Source organism: Oncorhynchus nerka, linkage group LG12 (genome assembly GCF_034236695.1).
Source record: "Oncorhynchus nerka isolate Pitt River linkage group LG12, Oner_Uvic_2.0, whole genome shotgun sequence".
NCBI classification, from domain to species: Eukaryota; Metazoa; Chordata; class Actinopteri; order Salmoniformes; family Salmonidae; genus Oncorhynchus; species Oncorhynchus nerka.
This window is the reverse complement of record NC_088407.1, coordinates 1,167,819-1,180,000: the sequence shown is the minus strand read 5'-3', so window position 1 is coordinate 1,180,000 and position 12,182 is coordinate 1,167,819. Positions and strand designations below refer to the sequence as shown.

The 12,182-nt window shown below is 47.5% G+C and overlaps 1 protein-coding gene across 2 annotated transcripts in view; it reads right to left on the bottom strand.

Moving 5' to 3' along the window:
• LOC115126598 (disks large homolog 4-like) overlaps positions 1-12,182 on the bottom strand; it is a 294,248-nt gene that overhangs the window by 199,053 nt on the left and 83,013 nt on the right. For both annotated transcript variants that reach the window (XM_065025116.1, XM_065025117.1), the window contains exon 3: positions 155-225. In XM_065025116.1, the coding sequence (XP_064881188.1) occupies positions 155-225 (71 nt within the window). The remainder of the gene's footprint in view (positions 1-154; positions 226-12,182) is intronic.

Sequence of the window (12,182 nt, the reverse complement as noted above, 5' to 3'; positions counted from 1 at the left end):
CCCACAAGATTAGCTGTACGTGTGTGTGTGTGTGTGTGTGTGTGTGTGTGTGTGTGTGTGTGTGTGTGTGTGTGTGTGTGTGTGTGTGTGTGTGTGTGTGTGTGTGTGTGTGTGTGTGTGTGTGTGTGTGTGTGTGTGTGGTGGTGTGTCCTACCAGTCCAGGTGTGTTCGCCTGGTCGCTGTTCTGGTTCTCAAACACTGTCAGCTCATAGAACTCCTGGATATCTGGAGAGAGAGAATATACCTTACAAACACAGCTCAAAGAGAGAGAGAGAGAGAGAGAGAGAGAGAGAGAGCGAGAGAAATGTTGTCAGTAACTGACATCTGGAGAGAGAGAGCAATGTTGTCAGTAACTGATCTCGAGGAGAGAGAGAGAGAGAGAGAGAGAGAGAGAGAGAGAGAGGGAGCAATGTTGTCAGTAACTGATATCTGGAGAGAGAGAGCAATGTTGTCAGTAACTGATATCTGGAGAGAGGGAGCAATGTTGTCAGTAACTGATATCTGGAGAGAGAGAGCAATGTTGTCAGTAACTGATATGTCCCCAGCTGTGCCCTGGACACCATATGTGAATTGATTGCCACCTTCTATCTTCAGAGCTCGTGCTGTTAGGTGACCTAAACTGGGACATGCTTAACACCCCGGCCGTCCAACAATCTATGCTAGATGCCCTCAATCTCACACAAATTATCAATGAACCTACCAGGTACAACCCCAAATCCGTAACCACGAGCACCCTCATAGATATCATCCTAACCAACCTGCTCTCTAAATGCAACTCTGCTGTTTTCAACCAGGATCTCAGTGATCACTGCCTCATTGCCTGAGTCCGTAATGGGTCTATGATCAAACGACCACCCCTCATCACTGTCAAACACTCCCTGAAACACTTCAGCGAGCACGTCTTTCTAGTCGACCTGGCCGGAGTTAGGGTTAGGATATTGACCTCATCCCGTCAGTAGAGGATGCCTGGCTATTCTTTAAATGTGCTTTCCTCACCATCTTAAAGAAGCATGCCTCATACAAAACATTTAGAACCAGAAACAGATATAGCCCTTGGTTCACTCCAGACCTGACTGCCCTTGACCAGCACAAAACATCCTGTGTTGTACTGCATTAGCATCGAACAGCCCCCGCGATATGCAACTTTCCAGGGAAGTCAGGAACCAATATACACAGTCTGTTAGGAAAGCCAAGGCTAGCTTTTTCAAACAGAAATTTGCTTCCTGCAACACAAACTCAAAAATGTTCTGGGACACTGTAAAGTCCGTGGAGAATAAGAGCACCTCCTCCCAGCTGCCCACTGCACTGAGGCTAGGAAATATTGTCACCACCGATAAATCTAGAATAATCCATAATTTCAACAAGCATTTTTCTACGGCTGGCCATGCTTTCCACCTGGCCACCCCTACCCCGGTCAACAGCCCGGCACCCTCCACAGCAACCCGCCAAAGCCCCCACCCTTTCTCCTTCACCCAAATCCAGATAGCTGATGTTCTGAAAGAGCTGCCAAATCTGGACCCCTACAAATAAGCTGGGCTAGACAATCTGGACCCTCTCTTTCTAAAATTATCCATTGCATTTATTGCAACCCCTATTACTAGCCTGTTCAACCTCTCTTTCATATTGTCTGAGATTCCCAAAGATTGTAAAGCAGCTGCGGTCATCCCCCTCTTCAAAGGGGGAGACACTCTAGACCCAAACTGCTACAGACCTATATCTATCCTACCCTGCCTTTCTAAGGGCTTCGAAAGCCAAGTTAACAAACAGATCACCGACCATTTCGAATCCCACCGTACCTTCTCCGCTATGCAATCTGGATTCCGAGCTGGTCATGGGTGCACCACAGCCACGCCTAAGGTCCTAAACGACATCATAACCGCCATCGATAAAATACCATACTGTGCAGCCGTATTCATCAACCTGGCCAAGGCTTTCGGCTCTGTCAATCAACACATTCTTATCGACAGACTCAACAGCCTTGGTTTCTCAAATGACTGCCTCGCCTGGTTCACCAACTACTTCTCAGACAGAGTTCAGTGTTTCAAATGGGAGGCCTGTTGTCCAGACCTCTGGCAGTCTCTATGGGGGTGCCACAGGGTTCAATTCTCGGGCCGACTCTTTTCTCTGTATACATCAATGATGTCGCTCTTGCTGCTGGTGATCCTCTGATCCACCTCTACGCAGATGACACCATTCTGTATACTTCTGGCCCTTCCTTGGACACTGTGCTATCTAACCTCCAAACGAGCTTCAATGCCATACAACTCACCTTTTGTGGCCTCCAACTGCTCTTAAATGCAAGTAAAACTAAGTGCATGCTCTTCAACCGATCGCTGCCCGCACCTGCCTGCCTGACTAGCATCACTACTCTGGACGGTTCTGACCTAGAGTATGTGGACAACTACAAATACCTAGGTGTCTGGTTAGACTGTAAACTCTCCTTCCAGACTCACATTAAGCATCTCCAATCCAAAATTAAATCTAGAATCGGCTTCCTATTTCGCAACAAAGCCTCCTACACTCATGCTGCCAAACATACCCTCGTAAAACGGACTATCCTACCGATCCTTGACTTCGGCGATGTCATTTACAAAATAGCCTCCAACACTCTACTCAGCAAATTGGATGCAGTCTATCACAGTGCCATCCTTTTTGTCACCAAAGCCCCCTACACTACCCATCACTGCGACCTATATGCTCTCGTGGGCTGGCCCTCGCTTCATATTCATCGCCAAACCCATTGGCTCCAGGTCATCTATAAGTCTTTTATAGGTAAAGCCCCGCCTTATCTCAACTCACAGGTCACCATAGCAGCACCCAACAGTAGCACACGCTTCAGCAGGTATATTTCACTGGTCATCCCCAAAGCCAATTGCACCTTTGGCCGCCTTTCCTTCCAGTTCTCTGCTGCCAAAGTTCATTTATTTAAAGTTCATCGATCCTTTTGTTCAGTGGGGCAACTGGTTGGTACATTGTCAAGCGGGCGGTATGTCTGTCTGTTGGTACGTTGTCAAGCGGGCGGTATGTCTGTCTGTTGGTACGTTGTCAAGCGGGCGGTATGTCTGTCTGTTGTCAATCGGGCGGTATGTCTGTCTGTTGGTACGTTGTCAAGGGGGCGGTATGTCTGTCTGTTGTCAAGCGGGCGGTATGTCTGTCTGTTGGTACGTTGTCAAGTGGGCGGTATATCTGTCTGTTGGTACGTTGTCAAGCGGGGGGTATATCTGTGTATAAACACACAGGCTGAAAACACACACTGAAAACACACGCTGAAAACACACACACTGAAAACACACACTGAAACCACACACTGAAAACACACGCTGAAAACACACACACGCTGAAAACACACACGCTGAAAACACACACTGAAACCACACACACGCTGAAAACACACACTGAAACTACACACACACTGAAAACACACACACACTGAAAACACACACGCTGAAAACACACACACGCTGAAAACACAAAGCAGATGTCTGATATCTATCTATATCTATCTATCAGATATATATCTATCTATCAGATATCTATCTATCTATCAGAAAACTCTTTATCTATTAGATATCTATCTATCAATGATCTATCTGTCTGTCAGATAGATATCTGATAGACAAATAGTTATCTATCAATCAGAAAATCTATCAGATATCTATCTGTATATCTATCTATCAGATATCTATCTATCAGATATCTATTACATAACTATATAGCTATCTATCAGATATCTGTCGAACTATCAGAAATCTCTTTATCTATCAGACATCTATCTATCATCAACGCCACCTGCTGTAGGGAGGCAGATTTTCTGTCGAGTTGGACCTCTGTCCGTACTGGCCAATTTCAATTTTTTTTTACATACTTTGCTACCTGACAACTTTAGTGTTTTTACTTTTTAAATGACCGTTTAGGGTGCAGGCCAGACAGCAGGCTGTTAGTGGAGTCTACCACTAGCACAGTCAGTGTAGTCAGCTCAGCTATCCCCATTAAGACCGTGTCTGTGCCTCGACCTATGTTGGGCAAAACTAAACATGGCGGTGTTCGCCTTAGCAATCTCACTAGGATAAAGACCTCCTCCATTCCTGCCATTATTGAAAGAGATCATGATACCTCACATCTCAAAACAGGGCTACTTAATGTTAGATCCCTCACTTCCAAGGCAGTTATAGTCAATGAACTAATCACTGATCATAATCTTGATGTGATTGGCCTGACTGAAACATGGCTTAAGCCTGATGAATTTACTGTGTTAAATGAGGCCTCACCTCCTGGTTACACTAGCGATCATATCCCCCGTGCATCCCGCAAATGCGGAGGTGTTGCTAACATTTACGATAGCAAAATTCAATTTACAAAAGAAAATTACGTTTTCATGAAATCTATGCAGCCGACTCAATCACTTTTTATAGCTACTGTTTACAGGACTCCTGGGCCATATACAGCGTTCCTCACTAAGTTCCCTGAATTCCTATCGGACCTTGTAGTCATAGCAGATAATATTCTAATCTTTGGTGACTTTAATATTCACATGGAAAAGTCCACAGACCCACTCCAAAAGGCTTTCGGAGCCATCATCGACTCAGTGGGTTTTGTCCAACATGTCTCTGGACCTACTCACTGCCACAGTCATACTCTGGACCTAGTTTTGTCCTGTGGAATAAATGTTGTGGATCTTAATGTTTTTCCTCATAATCCTGGACTATCGGACCACCATTTTATTACGTTTGCAATTGCAACAAATAATCAACACAAAGATTCCTTGATGCCCTTCCAGACTCCCTCTGCCTACCCAAGGACGTCAGAGGACAAAAATCAGTTAACCACCTAACTGAGGAACTCAATTTAACCTTATGCAGTTGTACCCCTAAACACTAAAAACATTTATCATAAGAAACTAGCTCCCTGGTACAGAGAAAATACCCGAGCTCTGAAGCAAGCTTCCAGAAAATTGGAATGGAAATGGCGCCACACCAAACTGGAAGTCTTCCGACTAGCTTGGAATGACAGTACCGTGCAGTATCGAAGAGCCCTCACTGCTGCTACACCAAACTGGAAGTCTTCCGACTAGCTTGGAAAGACAGTACCGTGCAGTATCGAAGAGCCCTCACTGCTGCTACACCAAACTGGAAGTCTTCCGACTAGCTTGGAAAGACAGTACCGTGCAGTATCGAAGAGCCCTCACTGCTGCTACACCAAACTGGAAGTCTTCTGACTAGCTTGGAAAGACAGTACCGTGCAGTATCGAAGAGCCCTCACTGCTGCTCGATCATCCTATTTTTCCAACTTAATTGAGGAAAATAAGAACAATCCAAAATTTATTTTTGATACTGTCGCAAAGCCAACTAAAAAGCAGCATTCCCCAAGAGAGGATGGCATTCAATTCATCAGTAATAAATTCATGAACTTATTTAACGAAAAGATCATGATCATTACATTTAACATTTACATTTAAGTCATTTAGCAGACGCTCTTATCCAGAGCGACTTACAAATTGGTGCATTCACCTTAGGACATCCAGTGGAACAGTAGTGCATCTAAATCTTTTAAGGGGGAGGGGGGGTGAGAGGGATTACTTTATCCTATCCTAGGTATTCCTTAAAGAGGTGGGGTTTCAGGTGTCTCCGGAAGGTGGTGATTGACTCCGCTGTCCTGGCGTCGTGAGGGAGTTTGTTCCACCATTGGGGGGCCAGAGCAGCGAACAGTTTTGACTGGGCTGAGCGGGAACTGTACTTCCTCAGTGGTAGGGAGGCGAGCAGGCCAGAGGTGGATGAACGCAGTGCCCTTGTTTGGGTGTAGGGCCTGATCAGAGCCTGGAGGTACTGAGGTGCCGTTCCCCTCACAGCTCCGTAGGCAAGCACCATGGTCTTGTAGCGGATGCGAGCTTCAACTGGAAGCCAGTGGAGGGAGCGGAGGAGCGGGGTGACGTGAGAGAACTTGGGAAGGTTGAACACCAGACGGGCTGCGGCGTTCTGGATGAGTTGTAGGGGTTTAATGGCACAGGCAGGGAGCCCAGCCAACAGCGAGTTGCAGTAATCCAGACGGGAGATGACAAGTGCCTGGATTAGGACCTGCGCCGCTTCCTGTGTGAGGCAGGGTCGTACTCTGCGGATGTTGTAGAGCATGAACCTACAGGAACGGGCCACCGCCTTGATGTTAGTTGAGAACGACAGGGTGTTGTCCAGGATCACGCCAAGGTTCTTAGCGCTCTGGGAGGAGGACACAATGGAGTTGTCAACCGTGATGGCGAGATCATGGAACGGGCAGTTCTTCCCGGGAGGAAGAGCAGCTCCGTCTTGCCGAGGTTCAGCTTGAGGTGGTGATCCGTCATCCACACTGATATGTCTGCCAGACATGCAGAGATGCGATTCGCCACCTGGTCATCAGAAGGGGAAAGGAGAAGATTAATTGTGTGTCGTCTGCATAGCAATGATAGGAGAGACCATGTGAGGTTATGACAGAGCCAAGTGACTTGGTGTATAGCGAGAATAGGAGAGGGCCTAGAACAGAGCCCTGGGGGACACCAGTGGTGAGAGCACGTGGTGTGGAGACTGATTCTCGCCACGCCACCTGGTAGGAGCGACCTGTCAGGTAGGACGCAATCCAAGCGTGGGACGCGCCGGAGATGCCCAACTCGGAGAGGGTGGAGAGGAGGATCTGATGGTTCACAGTATCGAAGGCAGCCGATAGGTCTAGAAGGATGAGAGCAGAGGAGAGAGAGTTAGCTTTAGCAGTGCGGAGCGCCTCCGTGATACAGAGAAGAGCAGTCTCAGTTGAATGACTAGTCTTGAAACCTGACTGATTTGGATCAAGAAGGTCATTCTGAGAGAGATAGCGGGAGAGCTGGCCAAGGACGGCACGTTCAAGAGTTTTGGAGAGAAAAGAAAGAAGGGATACTGGTCTGTAGTTGTTGACATCGGAGGGATCGAGTGTAGGTTTTTCAGAAGGGGTGCAACTCTCGCTCTCTTGAAGACGGAAGGGACGTAGCCAGCGGTCAGGGATGAGTTGATGAGCGAGGTGAGGTAAGGGAGAAGGTCTCCGGAAATGGTCTGGAGAAGAGAGGAGGGGATAGGGTCAAGCGGGCAGGTTGTTGGGCGGCCGGCCGTCACAAGACGCGAGATTTCATCTGGAGAGAGAGGGGAGAAAGAGGTCAGAGCACAGGGTAGGGCAGTGTGAGCAGAACCAGCGGTGTCGTTTGACTTAGCAACGAGGATCGGATGTCGTCGACCTTCTTTTCAAAATGGTTGACGAAGTCATCTGCAGAGAGGGGAGGAGGGGGAGGGGGAGGAGGATTCAGGAGGGAGGAGAAGGTTGCAAAGAGCTTCCTAGGGTTAGAGGCAGATGCTTGGAATTTAGAGTGGTAGAAAGTGGCTTTAGCAGCAGAGAGAGAAGAGGAAAATGTAGAGAGGAGGGAGTGAAAGGATGTCAGGTCCGCAGGGAGGCGAGTTTTCCTCCATTTCCGCTCGGCTGCCCGGAGCCCTGTTCTGTGAGCTCGCAATGAGTCGTCGAGCCACGGAGCGGGGAGGGGAGGACCGAGCCGGCCTGGAGGATAGGGGACATAGAGAGTCAAAGGATGCAGAAAGGGAGGAGAGGAGGGTTGAGGAGGCAGAATCAGGAGATAGGTTGGAGAAGGTTTGAGCAGAGGGAAGAGATGATAGGATGGAAGAGGAGAGAGTAGCGGGGGAGAGAGAGCGAAGGTTGGGACGGCGCGATACCATCCGAGTAGGGGCAGTGTGGGAAGTGTTGGATGAGAGCGAGAGGGAAAAGGATACAAGGTAGTGGTCGGAGACTTGGAGGGGAGTTGCAACGAGGTTAGTGGAAGAACAGCATCTAGTAAAGATGAGGTCGAGCGTATTTCCTGCCTTGTGAGTAGGGGGAAGGTGAGAGGGTGAGGTCAAAAGAGGAGAGGAGTGGAAAGAAGGAGGCAGAGAGGAATGAGTCAAAGGTAGACGTGGGGAGGTTAAAGTCGCCCAGAACTGTGAGAGGTGAGCCGTCCTCAGGAAAGGAGCTTATCAAGGCATCAAGCTCATTGATGAACTCTCCGAGGGAACCTGGAGGGCGATAAATGATAAGGATGTTAAGCTTGAAAGGGCTGGTAACTGTGACAGCATGGAATTCAAAGGAGGCGATAGACAGATGGGTAAGGGGAGAAAGAGAGAATGACCACTTGGGAGAGATGAGGATCCCGGTGCCACCACCCCGCTGACCAGAAGCTCTCGGGGTGTGCGAGAACACGTGGGCAGACGAAGAGAGAGCAGTAGGAGTAGCAGTGTTGTCTGTGGTGATCCATGTTTCCGTCAGTGCCAAGAAGTCGAGGGACTGGAGGGAGGCATAGGCTGAGATGAACTCTGCCTTGTTGGCCGCAGATCGGCAGTTCCAGAGGCTACCGGAGACCTGGTAGCCTCTAGAAAGCAAATTACGGACTCCTCTTTAAATCTGCGTATTCCTTCAAATCTCAGTTGTCCTGAGTCTGCACAACTCTGCCAGGACCTAGGATCAATAGAGACGCTCAAGTGTTTTAGTACTATATCTCTTGACACAATGATGAAAAGAATCATGGCCTCTAAACCTTCAAGCTGCATACTGGACCCTATTCCAACTAAACTACTGAAAGAGCTGCTTCCTGTGCTTGGTCCTCCTATGTTGAACATAATAAACGGCTCTCTATCCACTGGATCTGTACCAAACTCACTAAAAGTGGCAGTAATAAAGCCTCTCTTGAAAAAGCCAAACCTTGACCCAGAAAATATAAAAAACTATCGGCCTATATCGAATCTTCCATTCCGCTCTAAAATTGTAGAAAAAGCTGTTGCGCAGAAACTCACTGCCTTCCTGAACACAAACAATGTATACGAAATGCTTCAGTCTGGTTTTAGACCCCATCATAGCACTGAGACGGCACTTGTGAAGGTGGTAAATGACGTTTTAATGGCGCCAGACCGAGGCTCTGCATCTGTCCTCGTGCTCCTAGACCCTAGTACTGCTTTTGATACCATCGATCACTACATTCTTTTGGAGAGATTGGAAACCCAAATTGGTCTACATGGGCAGGTTCTGGCCTGGTTTAGATTTTATCTGTCGGAAAGATATCAGTTTGTCTCTGTAAATGGTTTGTCCTCTGACAAATCAACTGTAAATTTCGGTGTTCCTCAAGGTTCCGTTTTAGGACCACTATTGTTTTCACTATATATTTTGCCTCTTGGGGGTGCCATTCGAAAACATAATGTTAACTTTCACTGCTATGCGGATGACACACAGCTGTACATTTCAATGAAACATGGTGAAGCCCCAAAATTGCCCTCACTAGAAGCCTGTGTTTCAGACATAAGGAAGTGGATGGCTGCAAACTTCCTACTTTTAAACTCGGACAAAACAGAGATGCTTGTTCTAGGTCCCAAGAAACAAAGAGATCTTCTGCTGAATCTGACAATTAATCTTGAAGGTTGTACATTTGTCTCAAATAAAACCATGAAGGACCTTGGCGTTACTCTGGACCCTGATCTCTCTTTTGACGAACATATCAAGACTGTTTCAAGGACAGCTTTTTTCCATCTACTTAACATTGCAAAAATCAGAAACTTTCTGTCCAAATTTGATGCAGAAAAATGTATCCATGCTTTTGTTACTTCTAGGTTAGACTCCTGCAATGCTCTACTTTCCGGCTACCCGGATAAAGTACTAAATAAACTTCAGTTAGTGCTAAACACGGCTGCTAGAATCTTGACTAGAACCAAAAAATTGGATCATATTACTCCAGTGCTAGCCTCCCTACACTGGCTTCCTGTCAAGGCAAGGGCTGATTTCAAGGTTTTAATGCTAACCTACAAAGCATTACATGGGCTTGCTCCTACCCATCTTTCCGATTTGGTCCTGCTGTACATACCTACACGTACGCTACGGTCACAGGACGCAGGCCTCCTAATTGTCCCTGACGTGGTCTTCCTGTCTGGGTTGGCGCCCCCCTTGGGTTGAGATCTTTGTGGGCTATACTCGGTCTTGTCTCAGGATGGTAAGTTGGTGGTTGAAGATATCCCTCCAATGGTGTGGGGGCTGTGCTTTGTCAAAGTGGGTGGGTTTAATCCTGCCTGTTTGGCCCTGTTCAGGGGTATCATCGGATGGGGCCACAGTGTCTCCTGACCCCTCCTGTCTAAGCCTTCAATATTTATGCTGCAGTAGTTTATGTGTCGGGGGGCTAGGATCAGTCTGTTATATCTGGAGTATTTCCCCTGTCTTATCCTGTGTGAATTTAAGTATGCTCTCTCTAATTCTCTCTTTCTCTCTCTCGGAGGACCTGAGCCCTAGGACCATGCCTCAAGACTACCTGGCATGATGACTCCTTGCTGTCACCAGTCCACCTGGCCATGCTGCTGCTCCAGTTTCAACTGTTCTGCCTGTGGCTATGGAACCCTGACCTGTTCACCGGACATGCTACCTGTCCCAGACCTGCTGTTTTCTCTAGAGACAGCAGGAGCAGTAGAGATACTCTCAATGATCGGCTATGAAAAGCCAAATGACATTTACTCCTGAGGTGATGACTTGTTGCACCCTCGACAACTACTGTGATTATTATTATTTGACCATGCTGGTCATTTATGAACATTTGAACATCTTGGCCATGTTCTGTTATAATCTCCACCTGGCACAGCCAGAAGAGGACTGGCCACCCCACATAGCCTGGTTCCTCTCTAGGTTTCTTCCTAGGTTTTGGCCTTTCAAGGGCGTTTTTCCTAGCCACCGTGCTTCTACACCTGCATTGCTTGCTGTTTTGGGGGTTTTAGGCTGGTTTGATCTACCTGAAAACTCTTTGTCTATAACATATCTATCAATCTATCTATCTATCTATCAGATATTATTTGTGTCATGCACAAAGTAGACCAATTAACCAACTTGCCAAAATTATAGTTTGTTAACAAGAAATTTGTGGAGTGGTGGAAAAACGAGTTTTAATTACTCCAACCTAAGTGGATGTAAACTTCCGACTGTATATATTACCTTAACTAACCGGTGCCCCCGCACACTGACTCTGTACCGGTACCCCCTGTATATAGTCTCATTACTAACCGGTGCCCCCGCACACTGACTCTGTACCGGTACCCCCTGTATATAGTCTCATTACTAACCGGTGCCCCCGCACACTGACTCTGTACTGGTACCCCCCTGTATATAGTCTCATTACTAACCGGTGCCCCCGCACACTGACTCTGTACTGGTACCCCCCTGTATATAGTCTCATTACTAACCGGTGCCCCCTGTATATAGTCTCATTACTAACCTGTACCCCCCTGTATATAGTCTCATTACTAACCGGTGCCCCCGCACACTGACTCTGTACTGGTACCCCCCTGTATATAGTCTCATTACTAACCGGTGCCCCCGCACACTGACTCTGTACCGGTGCCCCTGTATATAGTCTCATTACTAACCGGTACCCCTGTATATAGTCTCATTACTAACCAGCACCCCAAGCACACTGACTCTGTACCGGTGCCCCCTGTATATAGTCTCATTACTAACCTGTACCCCTGTATATAGTCTCATTACTAACCGGTGCCCCCTGTATATAGTCTCATTACTAACCGGTACCCCCTGTATATAGTCTCATTACTAACCGGTGCCCCCTGTATATAGTCTCATTACTAACCGGTACCCCCTGTATATAGTCTCATTACTAACCAGTACCCCCTGTATATAGTCTCATTACTAACCGGTACCCCCTGTATATAGTCTCATTACTAACCGGTACCCCCTGTATATAGTCTCATTACTAACCGATGCCCCCTGTATATAGTCTCATTACTAACCTGTACCCCCGCACACTGACTCTGTACCGGTACCCCCTGTATATAGTCTCATTACTAACCGGTACCCCCCTGTATATAGTCTCATTACTAACCGGTACCCCCCTGTATATAGTCTCATTACTAACCGGCATCCCCGCACACTGACTCTGTACCGGTGTCCCCTGTATATAGTCTCATTACTAACCGGTACCCCCCTGTATATAGTCTCATTACTAACCGGTACCCCCGCACACTGACTCTGTACCGGTGCCCCCTGTATATAGTCTCATTACTAACCGGTACCCCCGCTCACTGACTCTGTACCAGTACCCCCTGTATATAGCCTCATTACTAACCGGTACCCCCCTGTATATAGTCTCATTACTAACCGGTGCCCCCGTG